At 44.2% G+C, this 21,760-nt stretch overlaps 1 protein-coding gene across 1 annotated transcript in view; it reads right to left on the bottom strand.

Annotated features, from left to right (window-relative positions):
• Positions 1-21,760, bottom strand: part of RNF17 (ring finger protein 17) — a 188,042-nt gene that overhangs the window by 110,716 nt on the left and 55,566 nt on the right. Inside the window, exons 13-15 of the mRNA XM_066582149.1 lie at positions 18,551-18,637; positions 18,361-18,441; positions 18,090-18,248 (exon numbers count right to left, since the gene is read on the bottom strand). Of these exons, the coding sequence (XP_066438246.1) occupies positions 18,090-18,248; positions 18,361-18,441; positions 18,551-18,637 (327 nt within the window). The remainder of the gene's footprint in view (positions 1-18,089; positions 18,249-18,360; positions 18,442-18,550; positions 18,638-21,760) is intronic.

The raw sequence follows: 21,760 nt of genomic DNA, 5'->3' as shown, positions 1-21,760 counted from the left end.
TTGGAATCTAGGAGGAGAAGCTCTTGGAATTTTTGATGGAAGGATGAGAAGCTCTGGGTAGTACGGACGCTTCAAAGACAGATGAGAATGTCATCTGTTGAACCACTAGAAGTGAGGGAACCTTTGGTGATGGTAATATGCAATCTGTAATCTTTTAGGTAATAATGTAACTTGCTATCTTTATACTTTGTGATGTAACATCTGCAACCGTTATGTTTTGTATATAGCTATTATCATTTATATATAGATATTATCCTTTGTATATAGATCCCATAGTTTATAAACATAGAACAATTATTCACCACTATGCTCAATTATCATTTGGTTTTAATAAATTCTTATTGTTAAACCTTTTATAGTGTCTTACTCTCTTTAAAGCGTAATCTGAACTAAGTCTTGCTCCTTGTAGCAATACATAAATGGCGCTGTGAACAGGATTACGCAGAGAGTAATATACTAGTTTGCTTTAAGGAAAATTTTGATAAACTGATATTTGAAGAATTTCTTGTGATAATCTGGCATAGTGTGAAAATGTCGCTGTTTAAGAAAATCCGCAATAGTACAAAAATGTCGGTAGCTAAGAACAAAGATGAATTGTCAGTTATCCCAGGGTGGAATAAAGCACCCTATAATATATTGGCCGCTGAGTGGTCGCAGTGCAGTGGATTATGTGAGCCGTGGGATGATGTGCTGGAGGGCGGAGAGCCCGTGGATGTTGTGAGATGTTTGCAGAAAGTAAAAGTAGAAAAAGGCAAAGAATTTGCTTCTGTGTGTCGGAGAGGATGGATATTGTTGAGTGCATATCGGAAGATGCACAATAAATATCAGAGTGCGTTGCAGGAAGTGCAGCAACTGGAAGAGGAGATGTGTGATGTGCGTAGCTCTCTGGTGATGGCCCAATGTCAGAACAGCTTGCTTATGGATAAAGCAGATCAATGCAATACAGTAGCAGAAAAGGCAGTTGTCAGGGTCGCACAATACAAATACCGCAAACGCAGAGGGAGAGTGAATAAGAAAAAAGTTCATACTGTAGTGGCCAAAGCGGGAGTTGATTGGGACCCTAATAAGTGGGATGGAGATATCTGGGACTCTTCCTCAGATGAATCTGAGCATTTCTCGGAATCTGCTGAGGAAGCTGGGCATTTTAATGAACATAGAAAAATTAATCCGCCTCCTGTAAAAGCAAATCCCGTCATGAAGTGCAGAACAGTGAGTACTCCAAAAGGACCAGTGAAGAGAGATGTAGTGGATGAGTTTTCACAGCAGGAATTAAGTGACATTCATGAAAGATTTGCACAGAAACCGGATGAACCATTGATAACCTGGATAGTGAGATTGTTTGATGGCGGAGCAGATGGTGTAAGTGTAGATGGTAAAGATGCACCCAAATTTGTTAACGTGTCAACTGACCCAGTGGTAGCTGAAGCATTCAGGACTTTACAAGTCCAGCAGGGTAGACCAACTCTACTAGATGTGGTGGCAATTGGTATAAGATATAAATATCCTACTGATTCTGATTGGCCACATACAGAGAAGCCATGGTATACATTGCGTGATTGTATGCAGAGAATTAAGGAAGAAATGATGAAACATGCAATTGCAATGAATGAGCAAAGTGATTTGATGAGAAGAGTGCTGACCACGAGTGTTAGAAATAAAATGATCAAAACTGCTCCCCCTGCATATAAAACGGTAATCATGACTTTATTGATAAATCAGACTGGTCATGCAGTGGCTGAGGTTCTGGAAGCGGTAAGGCTGTTGGGAGATTTGGGAGACTGGGGTCCGGTTCATAATAAGGACAGATTACAAGATCAAAATCGTAATAGAAGAACTCAGGTGAATCATAGTGGAGTAAACAGGAGAGATATGTTCATAGCTTTATTGAAAGCTGGGGTCCCATGGGAGAAAATAGATGGGATCCATACAGATGAGATGTGGAAACTGTATAAGAAAAGGGGATTATATGACCCCGGGGGAGAATTGGGGAAAAACATACCTGATAGAACCCCAAATGCAATGTGGAATTATAATGATTATAATCTTTTGTTTAATGTGCTTTTTGTCTCACTGTACTTTTATTTTTCCCTTTCTTCAAGATAACAGGCGATGAGAAATATTCCAGCAAGGACGTACTGGCTGAGATCTTTGGCTTTGAAAAATAAATGTTTTTCCTTTGTCTAATATGTTTTGTTTTACAGGGTAGACTTCAAGACTCTTTGTTTGGGGGATGGGATGCTAACAACCCATTTGTTTGTTTGTAGGAATAACCTTGGTCATTCATTGACATCTGATATCGCCTTACAATAGATGGTGCTAGTTTTTGCTTTTGTAAAAAAAAAAAAAAAAAAAAAAGGCCTAAATTCAGAGAAGGTTTTTTGTTTATTTTTGGGAGCTCCACTGCATATGGAGTTCAGAAGAACTCATGTGTATTGAAAAAACGGACAATGTTTTTATTCTGCACATTAGCTGCAGGAAAACCCTTGTTCAATGTCTAATGTTTGTCTGTGGTCTGTCTACATGTTAATTGTTTGTATATGTTAAACGTTTGTGGATCCTGGTAACAGGTTTCTGAGAAAATGCAGAGCGTAATACAAAGATATGCAAATGTATGGTTCTTTGTATTTAGGTAGGAGACTTCTCTGCATATTGAATGAATGGATTGAAGGCAGGGAAAGTGAGTGTGAGATACTCATAATTGATGATTGTGTGTTGGTTTATTACAATGTACAAATTCATTTACATGAGTTGGACTAATACAATATCTATTTGGGTTTTGTTATGTGGGAAACTAGTAAAATTATGTGAATATATTGCATAATAATGTACTTGTGAAAAAGTGTGTTGTGACAAATCTAGGAATGGGATGGGGTAAATATGTAACTACCAATGAAGATGATCATGACAAATCTAGGAATATCGTGTTATAAAATTTGCTTAACGTGGTTCGCAGCGTTTGATAACATGTGAAAAATAAATAATTGTACTGATGATGATATTGATACATCTAAGATTATTGTATTGTAAACTTGATTGATTTGCAATGTTAGATATTATATTGTTTGTTTACATAGTAAGAATTCTTGAGTTATATGTCTACTGTATGTAGAAGGTATTTGTGCTGAAATGTAGGAAGATTAGGAATATTAGAAATATTCATTTGCTACAGCAGAAAACTTATCAGGTCCCTCTGGGCAGAGATTGTTGGATGGATAAATTTGAACTACAGATTTTTGTTTTGAAGGGGTGAAGAAAAGCACACAAGACCCCAGATTGTGATTTTGTTTTTGTTTTGTTTGATTTGCCATGGACTGAATTATTTTGGATCAAGTTTATTTGGGACTGAGAAAATTTATGAACTGAGTTATTTCTACCAGGACATTGGGACTTTCTAAGTGTGATTTGAAATGTCATCTTCTCTAAGTGCATGCTGCATCTATCCACACGCTATGACTATTCAACTGAGCCTGAAGAACTGACAAGTGTGCCTGACTGCTGCTAAATTGCCACTGGGGTGATCCTCATACTCTGCATAATAACCGCCAGCAGATGACGTCAAAGGAGGGAAAAGCATCACAGCTCCTCCCTGAAGACCTTGGGCAACAAAATGCTGTACAGAGGCATCTGCTACATTGGAATAAAGGGGCTCTATAGTCAGCTGTGGATACTTCTGGATATGGAGAATGGAGAAGATTGTTTGATACCAATGTAATGGGCGGGGACAGATTCCTACTTAGGGTCTGTTCTTTGGCTAACCAGGGAAAGCAGTGAGGGCACAATAATCCCCCTTGCTTCCCTGCATCGGAGATCCTATAGGTTTAGGATCTAAAGAAGATCAAGAGACAATTTTACAGGAAGAGACATTTGTATTCAACATCTAACGGTTTTTGAATTTTTTGTTTTTCGTTATTTTCTCGAGCCCAGATTTGACAAGATTGGTTTTTTGTTGATAGCAAATGAAAATATAGGGAACAGTGTAATAAATGTGACATTAGTTATTTGGTTGTTTATGTAAGCAGAAGTTGATTAATAGAACTTGAAGATCAAACCATGATATGTCAAAGTACATATTCCAACCCTAAATTGTATGCTAATTTTATGTATCTTGATCATATTATGAAATAGTTGTATGATGGCTACAAATAGCCAAAGGGTGGATTGTGGTACAAATATAATTGGCTATTTGTAGCCCTCCATTTTGTCCTTCATCCTCCATTTTGTATTTTCCTTTATTCTCCATTCTGTATTTTACATACGAATAGCTATGAACATTCATGTGGACTTCAAACCTGTTTGGTGTAGGAAGCCTTGATGTAACTGTGAAATGTGTATGCGACTTGTTAGTTCTTTGTATAAAATAGAGGTCTAACATATGTATATTGTCTTACTTATACAGAACAATGCTACCTGCTTTTACTACAATTCCATTTGTATCGGTTTGTTTGAGCTCTGTCCATATACATTGTATGGCCAGGAATCTGTTGAGTCTTGTTAATCCTGTGATACCATCAGCATTGTCTAGGGAATTGAGTTGTTGATTCTGAAACTTTGATCAAAGAAAGTGGCTACTTCAGATGAGGGGGGTCTCAGTTTGATAACATCTTGGTTTGCAAAGCTTGGAGAATATGGCCTATGACTCAGCAAGTTATACTAGTATAAAGGACAGGAGAGGGTTTGAGAAGCAGTAGCTGTTGGAATCTAGGAGGAGAAGCTCTTGGAATTTTTGATGGAAGGATGAGAAGCTCTGGGTAGTACGGACGCTTCAAAGACAGATGAGAATGTCATCTGTTGAACCACTAGAAGTGAGGGAACCTTTGGTGATGGTAATATGCAATCTGTAATCTTTTAGGTAATAATGTAACTTGCTATCTTTATACTTTGTGATGTAACATCTGCAACCGTTATGTTTTGTATATAGCTATTATCATTTATATATAGATATTATCCTTTGTATATAGATCCCATAGTTTATAAACATAGAACAATTATTCACCACTATGCTCAATTATCATTTGGTTTTAATAAATTCTTATTGTTAAACCTTTTATAGTGTCTTACTCTCTTTAAAGCGTAATCTGAACTAAGTCTTGCTCCTTGTAGCAATACAAGGAGATAGAGAAGGCAATGGAGGACATGGCGAAAAACAAGATCCCGGGTACAGATGGCATACCAGTAGAGGTTTACCTACAATACAGAGAGGAAATAAACACAACTACTTTCGCTATACAAAGATATTTTCGAAAAAGAACATCTCCCAGAATCGATGCTCGAGGCCAACATAGTCCTCATATTAAAGCCCGATAAAAACCCAGAGGAGTGTGGGTCATATAGGCCTATCTCTCTCCTAAACACGGACTATAAAATCCTTACCAAGGTGTTGGCCTCCAGGCTGAACCAAGCAATCAAAGACATTATACACCCGGACCAATCCGGCTTCATTCCGGGAATGTCTACGTCAGACAACATTAGAAGGATACAGGTGGTCACACAGGTGGGATGGAGGTGGAGAGCGAACTGGGCCTTGGCCTCATTGGACGCAGCCAGGGCATTCGACTCAGTAGTGGCGCCATACCTGGTGGAGGTTCTGCGAAAATTGGGCTTCGGAGGGCCATTTATCAAGTGGGTCTCCATCCTATATAGCGCCCTGACAGCAAGAATTGTAGCGAATGGCCTGATCTCCACCTCCTTTCCACTCCACAAGGGGACCCGACAGGGCTGCCCACTTTCCCCTCTTATTTGCAATCGCCATAAAACCCCTGGCCCTAAAGATCCGACAGCACACATTATACAGGGGGATCCGGATTGGACCTAGAGAGGATAAGATAGGACTCTATGCAGATGACATAATACTCTACATGTCAGAACCCAAACACACCCTACCGCTGGCCGTCTCTCAAATAGACGAATTCGGGAACTTCTCAGGCCTGCGTATTAATTGGCAGAAGTCTACCCTTATGCCGCTGAGGGGGGAGGAGTGGAGAATGGGAGAAGTGTATCACAACCTGCAAATAGTTCCTCAATTCAAATATTTGGGGATATATATCACTAGAGACCACACCCAAAGCTTTGCTCTAAACATCGCGCCCCTAATAACAACCCTACAATTAAAACTAAGAGCCTGGAGCCCTCTACCATTATCTGTAGCAGGTAGAATAAACCTTATCAAAATGATAATACTCCCCAAATACCTATACCGGTTGGAGCACGCAGAAACAACTATAACACAAAAATTCTTCAAAAAAACTAACTCATTAATAACGTCATTTATCTGGGGGAAATCCAGAGCCAAACTCCGCATGGAGACCCTACAAAAACCCAAAGAACTAGCGGGGATGGCACTACCGGACTTCAAAATATATTACCTAGCGGGGCAAGTCAGATATATACGCCACTGGCAGTCGGGCGCCCCCCTCTCGAACTCCGAGCACCATCTGATGTACTTCCTCTCGGAGACATCGCTCTGAATCCTCCTGGAGGCACCAGGATTGCTGACGAAACAAACGCTGCCTATTCACAGACTTGCAACAAGTGTTTGGAGGGCATTTAGGCAACTGACTAGGCGGGAAGACACCCCCTGGAGACTCCCTTATGGGACAACAGAGCGCTGCCGCACTTATTGAATCTACCAGACAGACAATTTTGGTCAAACCTGGGAATCACTACATTAGAACACCTATATATCGATGGAACACTAGTCTCCTTTGAGCAACTACAGCAATTGTACCAGGTACCTAGAACTGGATTCTTTAGATACCTACAACTCAGACACGCACTGACAGCTCAATTCCCGGAACCCAGGAGACCCTTCTCCACATACCCATTAATAGGTATACTGCGTACACAAGGCCCCAGGGGCCTAATCTCGACAATATACACTCATCTGCTACACTCTAGGACCCCCAGCACACAAATGACGGGGCTGGAAAGATGGAGAGAAATAATCCCAACATTGACTAACGAGGACTGGGAGACTGCGATGGCTACCTACCCCGGGGTCTCACCAGCAGCGAATAACAAACTAATCCAATTTATATCCTGCACCAATGTTGCCTAACACCGACTAGACTCCATAAAATGAATAGATCAGTTACCAGTCAGTGTCACCGCTGTCGCGCATCAAACGCAAACTTTAACCACCTAATATGGGCTTGCCCGTTGGTATACACGTATTGGGAAGAGGTCACAGAATTCCTAACCCAACTGATGGGAATACCAGTACCACTGGACCCGGTGATGTGCTTGCTGGGGGTCATAGACGAGGAACAATGGCAACACTATGATAAAATATTCCTTACTAAAGTACTATTCTACGCCCGCAAAGTTATAGCGCTACGATGGATGGACAGGCGCCCCCCAACAATTAGAAAATGGCAGAGTATCATTAATACTATCCTACCTTACGAAAAAAATAGTCTACAAAAATAGAAAATACCCTGAAAAATTTGACAGGGTTTGGGGGATCTGGTGCGGATCAACAAACACAAACTTCACACAGGAAATGTTTCAAAATTTATTAAGACGAACCACACCCAGGCTTGACAGGTAAAATAAGCAATGTTGTCATTAACATTATGGATGTACGTATCAATGTATGCTTGATAAATACAGAGAAAATGTAGAGTACTTGAGTACTGAACATTGATGCCAAAGAGCTCCCTGATGTATACACAGTTAATTTAACTGTTACTGTAACTGTTATTGTATGTGATGCATACTGTTCAATAAAACGAGTTTAAAAAAAAAAAAACAGCTTTTTTTGTACAGCACACGTGTGAATGAAGACTTGCACCCTGAAATGGATACCCGTTTGTGCCGTTTTCAAAAATAAACCCATTGTGGCCCTAATCTTATGTCTCGATGCACAGCAGAGCCCAAAATGAAAGGAGCAGTTGGTGGCTTTTAGAACATAAATTTAGCTTGAAGGCCTTTTATGCCCCATAGCACACTTGTAGAGTTCTTGAGCGCCCAAAACAATAGAGAACCCCCACAAATGACCTCATTTTGAAAACTAGACCCCTTAACGCGTTCATCTAGGGGTGTACTGTGTATTTTAACCGTACAATTTTTAAATAGATATAAGCAAAGCAGGTTTTTTTTTTGTACAGCACACATATAAATGAAGACTTTCACCCCAAAATGGATACCCCTGTTTGTCCCGTGTTCAAAAACATACCCATTGTGGCCCTAATCTACTTACAGGACACATGGCTAGGCCTATAATAAAAGGAACACCCGTTGGATTTCAGGGTACAACTGAATACATTCCAGGTCCCATCGCCCACTTATAGAGCCATTGAGCGGCTAAAACGATAAGGAACCCCCTCAAATGACCCCATTTTGAAAACTAGACCCCTTAACAAATTCATCTAGGGGTGTACTGCGTATTTTGACCCCACAGTAATTGACTGAATCTTATCAAAGCAGTAGGAAAAAATGACGATTTTCAATTTTTTTTGAAAATTTTTTTCAATTTAAAAAGTTTTTTTTGTACAGCGTACATAGGAATGAAGACGGTCACCCCAAAATGGATACCCCCGTTTGTCCCGAGTTAAGAAACATAACCATTGTGGCCCTAACCTACTTACAGGACAAAGGGCAGGGCCTGTAATGGAGGGAACACCCGTTGGATTTCAGGGTGCAACTGAATAAATTCCAGGCCCCATCGCCCACTTGGGCAGCCAAAACGATAAGGAACCCCCACAAATGACCCCATTTTGAAAACTAGACCCCTCAACGAATTCATCTAGGGGTGTACTGCGAATTTTGACCCCACAGTATTTGAATGAATCTAAGCAAAGCAGAAGGAAAAATTTACGCATTTCAATTTTTTTGGCAATTTTTTCAATTTAAAAACAGGTTTTTTTTGTACAGTGTACATAGGAATGAAGACATTCACCCAAAATAGATACCCCCGTTTGTCCCGTGTTCAGAAACATACCCCTTGTGGCCCTAATCTACTTAAAGGACACATGACAAGGCCTGTAATGCAGGGAACACCCGTTGGATTGCAGGGCTCAACTGAATAAATTCAAGGCCCCATTGCTCATTTGTACGGAATAAAAATTGACTCCCTAAAAATATCCCCCCCCCCCCCTCCGCACCCTTTTCGGTGTTCACCAAATGTTAGATAAAAGAAATAATGTGAACTGTGTAGTATTTCCGAAGACAGGGGTAATTACGGAGGCTTGTTGGAATGGGCACATGGGGCAATAAAACCGGTATCCTGCCTCCTCTCTTTTTGGGGGTCATTTCTTGACCTCAGTGGTGGGTATGGGGTGTAAAAAGTGGCACTCTGTGAGTCTCTGTAAGCTTGCGGCGGTCTCACACAGAAGACGCTCAACAAGCTGCCCCTGGAACTGCAGGAAGGCGAACGTTCCCGGGGCTTCTTGTAAAATACGTATCACAGGTAGCGGTCTGAATAACGCCGGGCTCACGCAGCTGTAGGCGGAATCCGCAGCGGATCCCAGCTGTGAGCCGGCCGTGACCCTGCGTGCGGCCACGTAAAGTACTGCGCATAACTACCTACTCACACAGGCAGTCATGCGCAGTACTTTTTTTTTGTTTGTATGTCCCGCACCGTCGCTTAGCGATGACACAGGAACCCGCAGCTCGTACACAACGTAGTTGCGTATGGGCAGCGGGTATATCCGCGACCATGGAGCACAATGGGCTCTATGCTACGGATAGCCGCGGTAAAATAGAACCTGCTGCGTTCTCTTTTCTGCGAGTGAATTACACAATTCCAACCCACTAATGTGAGCGGAATTGTGGAATTCAAATACAGAGGCCTCCGGTAAAAAGTTTCATCTCCTCTCACCGATCGCATAGGTGAGGGGAGATGAAAAAATAGATTATACCTACCCGATAAATCGGGTTTCCAGTAGTCTCCACGACAGCACCAATTGAGATTGCCTCCTCCTGATAGGACAGGAACACACTGAGAGGTTAAAAGCTCCCCCCTTTCCTCAGTGGATTCTAACGAATTGCCGGGGTAGGAGCTCAACTTAAATTTTTTCCCTTAACTGGGGTTTTTTTTTTTTTAAATTATAAAATTATATTATATATATATATATATATATATATATATATATATATTTATTTTTTTTTTATATTATATTCTATAGTTTTTCTATCAATTTAGGGGGGGAAGGTACGGGTGCTGTCGTGGAGACTACTGGAAACGCGATTATCGGGTAGGTATAATCTATTTTTCCCCCAGTCGTCTCCATGACAGCACCAATTGAGACGTACCAACTAAAGTTTCCCTAGGGTGGGATTGCTGCCGAGAGAACTTTGCAGCCGAAGGCCATGTCCTCGTCCTGCTGCACTTTTACCCTATAGTGTTTAACGAACGTGTGGGGTTTCTTCCAGACTGCGGCTTTGCATATCTGCTCGACCGAAGCTGAGCTATGTTCAGCCCATGAGGATGCTACTGCCCTTGAAGAATGGGCTTTAAGAGCTAAAGGGATTTCCTTCCCGAGGGCCTTATAGGACTCTATGATGGCTAGGCGGATCCACCTGGCTATGGAGCTTTTCGCTGCTTTGCTCCCTTTATTTGGGCCACTGAACTGGACGAACAAGTTGTCGTCCCGTCTCCAGTGGCTTGTCGCCTCTATGTAGCCTAGGACTGCTCTCCTAACGTCCAGGCAGCTTAGGGTTTTTTCTTCCTCGTTTTTAGGTTTACTAAAAAATGAGGGGATTATTATGTCTTGGGACCTATGAAAATGTGATACTACTTTTGGCATAAACGCCGGGTCCGTTTTAAATACTAATTTGGTGTCCGAGATTTTCAGGAACGGGTGGCGAATGGACAAGGCCTGCAGCTCGCTAACCCGTCTTGCAGAGGTGATGGCTACTAAGAAAATGGTCTTGATAGTAAACATTTTTATGGGTGTTGCTTCGATCGGCTTGAATGGTACCGTTGTCATGGCCCTTAGGGCCCAATTAAGGTTCCAGTCTGGAAAAAGATTTATGAGCCTAGGCCGTAATCTAGTTGCTGCTGCTAGGAACCTGTTGACCCGTCTGTTGTCTGCGAACTTTGTGTCACATATGGCGCTAAGGGCTGCGACCTGGACCTTCAGGGTGCTTGGAGAGAGGCCCATCTCTAGGCCCTCCTGCAAAAACTCTAAGATTAGAGGGATGTCCGGGATAGAATCCCCGCGATCCCTTCCCTGGCTCCATGAGGAAAACCTTCTCCAAACTTTCTGGTAGATAAGGTGGGTAGTCTTTTTTCTGCTGGACATTAACGTTTCTACTACTCTCTCTGAGAATCCCTTCTCTTTTAGTGAGGATTCCTCAAGAGCCATGCTGTTAAGTGGAGCTTGTCTAGGCTCGGATGGTTCAGTGGCCCCTGCAATAGAAGATCTATCCAGGTAGGGAAGGTGACTGGGTCCTGGACGCTCAATGTTGCTAGAAGACCGAACCAGCTTCTTTTGGGCCAGAAGGGGGTCACCAGGATTAGTGTGCATACCTGGGTTCTGAAATGTTGTAAGACTCTGGGGATCAACAGTATAGGAGGAAAGGCGTACACCAGCCCCTCTCCCCAGTCTTGGCCTAGGGCGTCTACTGCTGTCGGACGATCTCCTGGCCGGAGGAAGAAATTGCTTACTTTGGCATTTTCCCTGGTTGCGAACAGGTCCAATTGTGGGGTCCCCCACTGGTTGATCAGGATTCTGAATGCTTCCAGGGAGAGAGACCACTCTCCTGGGTCTATTTGCCTCCTGCTGAGAAAGTCCGCTTTTTGGTTTAGCGTCCCCTTCAAATGGGTTGCCGTGATCGAGAGGATCTGGCCCTCTGCCCAGTGGAAAATTTTCTGTGCGATGTTTTGCAGGGCGGGAGACCTTGTGCCCCCTTGGTGTCGTATATGGGCGACCGCGGTGATATTGTCTGACAGTATCTTTATATGCTGGTCCCGTAGCGAGTTCCCTAACTGCTGTAGGACCTGCCATACGGCTTGTAGTTCCCTGTAATTTAAGGACTGTTCTTTCGTCCTTTAGGCCATGGGCCCTGAAAGAACTGGTTCCCCACATGCGCTCCCCATCCCCAGGCGCTTGCATCCGTTGTGATGTGAGTGGCTGGGTTTTGTAGCCAATGAACCCCTCTCCGCAGGTTCTCTGGGGATGTCCACCAACGCAGGGATGTTTTCACCGCGCTTGGGATGTACATTCTTGTCCCTAGAGAGGACTGCCTTTTGTCCCACGTGGATAGGACTGAGGCTTGCAGGGCTCTGGTGTGAGCCTGGGCCCATGCCACTCCTGGAATGCATAACGTCAAGATTCCCAGGAGAGACATGGCTTCCCGAATTGCGCATAATCGTCTCCGTAGAAAGGTTTTGACTAGCCGTCGGATTTTTTGTATTCTCTGCTCGGGTAGGCAGGAGCATTGCGATTCTGAGTCGAGCGTTATACCCAGAAACGTTTTCTGTTTGTCGGGATCTAGGCTGGATTTTTCCCAGTTTATGATCTATCCTAAGGATTGGAGAAGTTCTAGCACTATCCTCAGGTGTTTCGTTAGGAGTTCTCTGGACTCTGCTATTAAAATATCGTTCAGGTAGGGTACTATTAGGACCGACTTCTTCCTCAGGTAGGCGGCTACCTCTGCCATAATCTTGGTGAAGATTCTGGGTGCTGAGGAGATAACGAAGGGCAGGCATCTGAACTGATGGTGCTCTATTTCTTTGCCCATATCCACTGCGAACCTTAGGTATTTCCGGGACCCCTCGTGGATCGGTACGTGGAAATAAGCATCCTTTAAATCGATGGATGCCATGTAGGCTCCTTTGGGAATCAACTTTATCGTTGAGGAGATGGACTCCATCTTGAATTTTCTGTATCTGATGCAGGTGTTCAGAGGTGTCAGGTTTACTATCATCCGCTGTTTCCCGCAGGGTTTCCTTACTAGGAAGAGCCTGGAATAATGGCCCTGGGTTTCCTCGTTTTGCAATACGGGGGATATTGCATTTAGTTGTTGCAGGTCCCGAATGCTTTGCCTTAGTAGGTGTAACTGTTGTTTGGAGCCTCCCGTGATAATGAATTTTCTTCTGGGGAGGGACACCAGCTCTATCCGGTATCCCTGCTGTAAGATCTTTGGGATCCATGGGCCTTCGGAAATCGCGGCCCATTGATCCACAAAGCTCCCCAGCCTTGCCCCTACGGGGATGGCGTCAGGGTCTCTGCTTTGGCTCCCCCTGGTGGGGGTTAAAGAGGATGTTCCTTCCTCTGCCCCCCTTGGGGTAACTCCAGCGGCCTGTCTTGCCCTTGCCTCAGTAGGCCTCTGGCTGTTGCACTGGGGCCCGGAAGAAGGTCTTCCCTCTCTGTGGCTTTTCTTCCGGGAATCCCTTCTTTTTGTCGGCCGCCTTCTCTAGAATCTTGTCAAGGTCCGGTCCGAACAAAAACTGGCCGTAGAACGGGAGGGCACATAGCTTATTTTTTGAGGCTAGGTCGCCTGACCACGATTTCAGCCATAACACTCTTCTGGCTGAGTTAGACCGGGGTGTAGCTTTCACCGAGAGTTTGACAGTTTCGGCCGCGGAGTCCGCTAGGAAATTTGTTGCCATACGCAGGATGGGAAGGGAATTTAGGATCTGTTCCCTCGGCTTCTTATTGGTTAGGTGTAGCTGTAGCTGTTCTAGCCATACCCCCAGAGTTCGCGCCACGCAAGTGGCTGCGATCCCTGGCCTAAGTATGTTTGCCGCTGCCTACCATGATTTCTTTAGAAGGCCCTCAGCTTTGCGATCCATGGGATCTTTTAACTGTGCGGCGTCCTCAAAGGGCAGGGTCGTTTTCCTGGCTACTTTGGCCACTGGGACGTCTACCTTAGGTACCTCCTCCCAGCTTGCGCAAACTTCTTCCTCGAATGGGTACCTTCTTTTTACCCCTCTAGTGGAGAAGGAGCTTGTGTCTGGTTTCCTCCACTCTTTCTGGATTATTTTGGTGATATTCTTGTGGACAGGGAAGGTATGCTTGCGCCTCTCCCCTAGTCCCCCGAATATCTTATCTTGTAAGGTACGTGGTTCTCTGGGCTCTTCCATTTTTAGTGTAGCCCTGACTGACTTAATCAATCCCGTTAAGTCGTCCTGATGGAATAAGTATCTTTTATAGTCCTCCTCATCTGAGGACTCCTCGGCCGCCTGTTCCTCTTGCTCCGACCCGATAGAACTCTCGGAGTCGGAAGGCTCGTCAGGAACATACGCCCTTTTCTGGCGTTTCGCTGGTGGCGCCAGCTGTGACGTTAGGGCTGATCTAACCTCTTCTTTCACCAGCTTCCTAACGTCCTCCATGAATCCCCCCGATTCCTCTTTGACTAGCCTAGCTATGCATGCCTTGCATAGAGGCCTCTGCTGGCAGTTTTATCCCGCATTCCACGCATTTTCTGATTTTTGTTCTGGGGGGGATGTCTTTTTTATCCCCCTGACAAATAAAACATTTTTGCGGGTAAATATGCAATTTTTCCATACACAATACACTGGATATTTGCATTGTATTTTTTGCCGCACTGGCTACTTACGGCCGCTGAGGCTGAGGTTTCAGCTGTCTCTGGGGCTGGAGCACTCATTACTATACCGGTGCTGCAGACACCCTGCGACCTGTAGTGCTGGTTTGTTCTGGCTTCTCTCAGGTTCCTATTTTTTTTTTATTTTCGCGCTCCTGCGCTAAGCCCCGCCCCCTCCGCTCCTGATGCAGGCGCGATGACGTCATCGCGCTGGACACGTGACGCGGCGCCCCCCACCGTCGAAGGGCTTCTTGGAGCGCCGCACTTTAACTCTGCAGGGAGGACGAGGGGGAATGAGGCTCCCGCTTTGTACCCCCCATGGGCCGCCGCGGTAGGAACCTGGCCCGGGGGTTACCACCCCATGTGGCGTCCCGGGGGGAGTCTGGCTTGGAAGGGAGGACAGGCTGACCCACTGCCCTCCGATCCGCCTGTAAGTAATCCTGGCTGGCTTCTCCACCAGCCCCTCTCCGAGATCCTGCCTCCTGGCGGGACAGGAAGACACTGAGGAAAGTGGGAAGGGGGGGAGCTTTTAACCTCTCAGTGTGTTCCTGTCCTATCAGGAGGAGGCAATCTCAATTGGTGCTGTCGTGGAGACGACTGGGGAAACTTCAATTTAAAAAAAAACTTTTACGTGATCGCCATTATCCATTGGATAACGGCGAACACGTGATCAGGAACCGCTCACCGCGGGCCCCCCATGACATCTCCAGGCTCTTGGCTCAGTTTTGTAGCCAGGAGCAGGGAGAATTTCAATTATCCTGGCAATCCACAGCTTTTCCGCATGCGTCCGCCATTTTGGTGACGGGCGTGTGCGCAGAAACTGGGGTAAGGTCCGCGGATAAATCCGGGGGCCTTATGTACGTACTTTCATCCTCCCTTACGGATATGATCCGTGAGGGGAGATGAAACGTACGCTTTTTAAACTTTTTAAAAACTTTATTTAACTTTTTTTTTTTTACTTTTTACACTTTATCCATTGGATAACAGTGATCATGTCCCCGGTATAATCTCTCTGCTCCTGGCTACACATGGCAGCCAGGAGCAGAGGGATTTTGAATTTCCCGGGGCTCGAGCCCCTCTGTGCACGAGCCCGATGTCAATCATCGGGCGCGCATGCGCAGAGGGGGACTTCGGGTCCCGGGACACCGGGGACCTGAGGTGAGTATTTTCACCTCCCCTCATAGATCAGATCCATTGGATAGCGCCGATCGCAATGCCGGGGGTGGGGCTCCCTGCAGCCTGGGATGACAGCTCCATGCTGTCGGCTACCTGCGGGCACCGACAGCATGGAGCTGTCACGTCCATAGTCCACGGGGCTTTATTCTCTGCAGGACGCATGTTTTTACATCCTCAGAGAATAAAGCCCACTTGGGCAGGACGTAAAAAGGCTATGGGCTGGTCGTTAAGGGGTTAAGTTATCAGACTTTACCAGAATAATGCCCAGAACGGTCTTCCATTCTGTTTAAGGTGGTTTTCAACCATGGGTTTGTGTTCATTCTCTCTATCCAATACATTGGTTGTAGCAGGTTTAGAGCAGAAAGATGCACATATGATGTTGACCATCTTCAATAGCAGAAACTTTTAAGTGGATGTCCTATACACATGGATTCTCAGTGATGGCGGCGGTATATCTTTTAAGTTGGCATGGTATCCGGTTAGATGCCCATGTATTTGTATTATCTTGGATGGACAGCTTCCTTACAATGTATAGCAGGAGGGAGCAATATGGTTGGACCAGCCATACTGCCACCCATTGTTGGTATTAGATGGGGATAGTCTCGCAGGAGTTTGCTACATTTGCGCATGTGAAAGAAGGGGTAGGAGAGTTATGCAATCCCATTTCTACCTTTGTTGCCACTTAATGCTCTGGAGTGGAGTTATCGCGATGGTTAGCAAATCCAGCGCATGAGCGGTCCGCCTGTAGTTCCGCGGTAAGATTGGGTATATAATGGCGATGTGTAGTGGGACATGTGAACCGTACGGCGGTGTGTACTATGGCTGCATCCCAGTGATTGTGTGTGGTACGCACTTACGATTTCTTAATTGGATTTGTACATAACAATGTGAGCGGATGCACCTGACGTGGGACCCACTGGCCTATGAGGAGGTAAGACCAGACGGGGTTAGCTGATATGTCTTTTACTATTGGTCCGTGACAGTTGTGCTGTGTGTATATATGTTGGTGCTTTTAGATATATATTCTTATGCTTGACAAAGACCATGTAGGTCGAAACATCGCATATCTATCTTGTACTATGGAGTGAAAATAAACCTTTTGGATTTTTGCTAACTACCTGAAGTGGATAGGAGTTTCTTGAGTGCCGCACTAATTGGGCAAAGTGGCTTCAATTCTCAGGCTACTCAGGCTAAATCTCTTCCTAAACAATTTGATCATTTTGTATAGGACAGTGGAAGGGTGGCAATACTTTATAGTGTTGGCATGTGCCTTATAAAATCAGTTTATGCTCAACAGTATGGCCAGACTGTTTCAGTGGCACTTAACCGGACTGAGGCCTCATGTCCACGGGGAAAATAAGAATTAAAATCCGCAGCGGATTTTAACTCTTCTCCCGCGCGCGGATCCGCACCCCATAGGGATGCATTGACCACCCGCGGGTAGATAAATACCCGCGGATCGTCAATAAAAGGGATTTTAAAAAAAATGGAGCATGAAAAAATCTGGACCATGCTCCATTTTCATGCGGGTCTCCCGCGGGGACGGCTCCCGCGGGCTTCTATTGAAGCCTATGGAAGCCGTCCGGATCCGCGGGACACAAAAATCATATTTTACTTACACGCTCCGGTTCTTCTCTTCGGCGCCGCGCCATCTTCTCTCAGTCGCGGCCGGATCATTTTGCTTCGGCCCGGCGCATGCGCGGGGCACGTCACCGACGTCATCATGCACATCCGCCGAGCCGAAGAATGAAGATCCGGCCGCGACGAGAGAAGATGACGCCGCCGCGAAGAGAAGAAACGGAGCGGATGGGAGGTAAGTTTATTCTCATTTATTGTTATTTTCAGCGCTCATGTCCGCGGGGCAGGAGGGACCCGCTACGGATTCTACATGTAGAATCCGTAGCGGGCCCGATTTTCCCCGTGGACATGAGGCCTGAAAGTTCTTACTTTTAAAATATTTCTTATTATTTCTTATCTTTTCCTTTGAGATATACTGATGCACTATGATTTTTCATCAATTTCATGTCCACAATATAAATGAACTAATCATTTTGACTACCCTACAATTGGTTATACATATATAAGCGATCCAAGTACACAGGAAAACCTTAACTAAGCATTATTCATGTCTCATCACAACTGGGTACATAATAAACTCACCCTTAAGCATATGGATATGATGGAAAAGGTTAAATTAGCATTCATTACTATTGTGGAAAGATATACACAATTGTATGTCTCAGAACCTTTATGTTAGTTTATGATGGTCTCTATTTTCACTGTGAAAAATCAATAAATTATTTGAAATTATAATTTTCCTATCTATGAATGACAGCATAAAAATACAGGACTATTTCAAGAAACTGAATGAAAGTAACAATACACACTGTATCACTTGTACCAATAAGAACATATATAAATACCTAGCTCCAACACGTCTGTAGGAGAACACCACTTGCAAGCCTGACTAAGAGTAGTTAGCTTCCGTTCAAGCATGATCAACTGCCTTTTCTGGGTGTAACAGCGGACATAAAAGTTGCAGGGATTTAAAATGTAACTTAGATATACATGTTCCGGTGGGGCTGCAAAAGAAAATTGGAAGAAAAAAAAAAAGCAGTGCAAGTGAGGTCTAACTACATGATCGAAAATACAGACAGGAGACAAGTAAAATCCTTTCATCAGAGAGAGACTTACTTTTCTTTCCACAAAATGTAGTGCCAGTGCCCATCAGCCTCTGGTTCTTCTTGAATTTTTTTGTCTTACAATCACCGAATTCTGTAAATGGAATTAAGAGATGAAAACTATATTAAAGGGCCACTCCAGTCATTTTTTTAAAGTTGTTATACAGCTAACCCCTCAGCATATTTAAGTGAGCTAGTGTTACCTTGCTTAGTTATTTCTTCTTGTCTGAAATCCCTGGCCTCGTTTTTCTTCCGATGGTCGTGTGATCTCTGTTGTGACCAGTTCAGCTCTACTTAGAGGGTATAGATTAGTTTTCTAGTCAATTACTCCGTTTGTGCAATGCTATTACACAGATCTACCACCCAAGCTCTCTAGAGGAGATTGCAGGCATTCCTACCACAGTTACTGATGATTGTCACACAACTCATGTTACACAATTATAATAGAGGAGATCATAGCTATTCCTCCTCATTGTAAATTTATGGTCTGCAGCTTATTTAGGTGGACATAGAAGTTAATGATAAACAGTCTCACCGGCAGGCAAAAATTGTATGGCCTTAGCTAATGCATCATGGGATTGGTTGAAAGTGAAAGCAAAAAAATCTCAGCCTCAAGATGGTGTCAAACATGGGGCTTTACTGCAGGGAAGTGGCAGGAATACACAGAGGAGACCTCCAGAGTGTGACAAGCAATCATACGAGGGGGGGACAGGGATCGAAAAATGCGTTTCCACAGGAGTGGCCCTTTAATATACGTAATGGCATACAGTACTGAACATCTATTAAACAACAGTATTCATTACCCACTTGAAACTTAACCCCATAGTGACCAAACCTGTTTGCACCTTTAAGGGATTCTGTAATTAAAAAGAAAAGAATTCTACACTTACCTATTCCTCCCCTGTCACTCTACTTACCAGATCTTCACCTCACTGACCTTCTCCTGTCTGCTGCAGTCCAGGGGGTCACCTCACCTCCAGCTGGCTCAGTTCCCTGCTTCCTGTCCGCAAGGTACGTTACGTCACAGTTCAGCAGGGGGAGTGCCGAGCCATAGCAAAAACTGTTCATGCTGCTGTCTCGGCAATAGATCAGGATTCCTTCCTACCCAGTGAAGGCTACGTCACAGGGACGTGACCTTCACTGAAGAACGTGAGGAATGTTTGCTTCATAACAAGCCGGCCAGGCTAGAGAAGACGTGACCCAGGTGACTGCAGAAGCTCAGGGAGGAGAAGATGCCATAAGTAGACTGCCTGTGAAGGAATCAGCAAGTATAGATTTTTTTTCCCTAAAATGACAAAACTCCTTTAATGACAAGGTCAAATTTGGAAATCTGACATGTGTCACTTTTACATAGATTAACTCGATGAAGGTTTTGCACATACAAGTGATTCTGACATGGTTTATTTTTACCACCTAAATGAAGTACAATATGTGGTGAAAAAAACTAACAGAATTTGTGTATATTTATTAAAAGCGCCAAAATTGAAAAAATTTGAAAAAAATTTCACATCAGCAATATCTCAAATAGGTGCAAACCTACTGTACAAATTTTTGATGATCTATATTTCCATCTGTTTACTTTATTCTGGAAGCACATTGGAAAAATTTCACGGTTTTTTTTTTTTAACCATTTAGGAGACGTATGAATTTAACATTGATTATTAAAATTCGGAGGAACATTTCGCTTTCCTACACCAAGCCAAGATTGCAAAAGCTCATAGGTATTTTGGAGACGAGCACTTGCGCCAAAGCTGGGGAAAGGTCTGCAGAAAAGGATCCCGTCAGGCGAAATCACCGGAGGCCTTAGGTAAGCAATTTCACCTCCCCCCACTGTTCAGATCTGTGACGGGAGGTGAAACTTAGGGGAAAAAAAAAGTTTAAAAAGTTTAACTTTAAATGATCGCTGTTATCCATTGGATAACAGTGATCATGTGACCAGGAATCGCACACAGTGGTCCCTGGTAATATCTTTCTGCTCCTGGCTACACATGGTAGCTGGGATCAGAGGGATTTTAAATTTCCAGGGTGCGAGCCCTTCTGAGCACACGCCCAATGTATTACGTCTAGCGCGAATGTGCAGAAGGCAATGCCAGGTCCTGGAAGCACTAGAACGTTGCGGGACATCGCAGAGGACGGGAGTACAAGTTACTGATGAACAGCCCATTTGCACACCTATGACATAGGGAGGGGGAATGGCTGCTTAGTATTATAATTGCACATAGATTAGGCATACTGTGAGGGTATATATATATATTGCCATATGTGTTTTTTATGCTTTTATACCTGTATGCAAGTTTTATTCAATTCCAAATGAGAGAAAAAACTTATATGTCGCCTTAAATCAGATATGCCAAGGCTTTAGAAGGCTGAGAGATGTTCTAGAAATTCAGAGAAGATACGGAACCAGACACAAGGCCGCGTTAACTTGGCCGATTTCCCAGAAGCGCTGGAACAAGATATCAAGATGTTCAACCATGTACATAATTTTCACTGTCTCAGGCCGAAAATCCGGACTTCCCATATATGGTTATGAGCCCATCACCCCCTTGGGGTGGGGGGACAAAGGGTATAAGATCTCATGTAATCTGTAATAAAGCACGTCGACGTCAGCCGGGAGCCATGTCCCGTGTGAGAAACTATACCAGACCTCTGTGTGGTGTCTATTCTTACGGCCGGCAACGGGGCAAGTGGGGTGGGGCCGATTGGTGCTGTACTTAGAATTTTAACCCTCATAAATGGCGCAACCAACTGGGGCGGTAAAATCGGAGCTTACAGCGCAATTCACCCGGATCCACGCCACTGAGAAACCGTCCTGCTGCAAACCGAGCCTGATCAACTCACTTAGAACTCCAGGTAAGACAAACATATATTTATGTTGTGTTTTACTGCGAGTCTTGCAGCAGGACTGACTATCTGTGGTTTGTGACCGGACGGGTTGGGTTAAGAGTTCTACACGGTAACTCGTGTGGGCTTCGGGTTTGCCGTCATGGACCACTGACCGTGATATGCGCACCAATGGCTCACCCAGAAACTAGTCTGTAGTTTATTTGTACTTTGAAGTCCGTAGTGTTTTAGCAATAGTGGAGATTGTTTGTTGTATCTGCAGAATTTTTTTTCTCTCTTTATTTTCATTTAATCTCACAAGAGAAGGGACCCTCAGTTTAGTTTAGTTAGTTGTTAATGGTTTAGCAGAGAGGGATGCATTTTGTGAGATAAGGCTTCATAGAAATAGGGACTCTCGGTTGTTTTGCCTTATATATGGGGCTAACGATTTGATTTCAGAGAGATGCATTTTTATGGGGCTGGTTCCATAAGGAGAAGGGACCCTCGGTTGTTCTGCCGGTATATAAGGGGCTGACAATTTGAGAATTAAGAGGGATGCATTCTATGGAGCGTGTTATTATCATTGTTGT

Source organism: Eleutherodactylus coqui, chromosome 1 (genome assembly GCF_035609145.1).
Source record: "Eleutherodactylus coqui strain aEleCoq1 chromosome 1, aEleCoq1.hap1, whole genome shotgun sequence".
Taxonomy (NCBI): domain Eukaryota; kingdom Metazoa; phylum Chordata; class Amphibia; order Anura; family Eleutherodactylidae; genus Eleutherodactylus; species Eleutherodactylus coqui.
The sequence above is the reverse complement of the archived record's forward strand: the minus strand, read 5'-3'. Positions and strand labels throughout refer to the sequence as shown.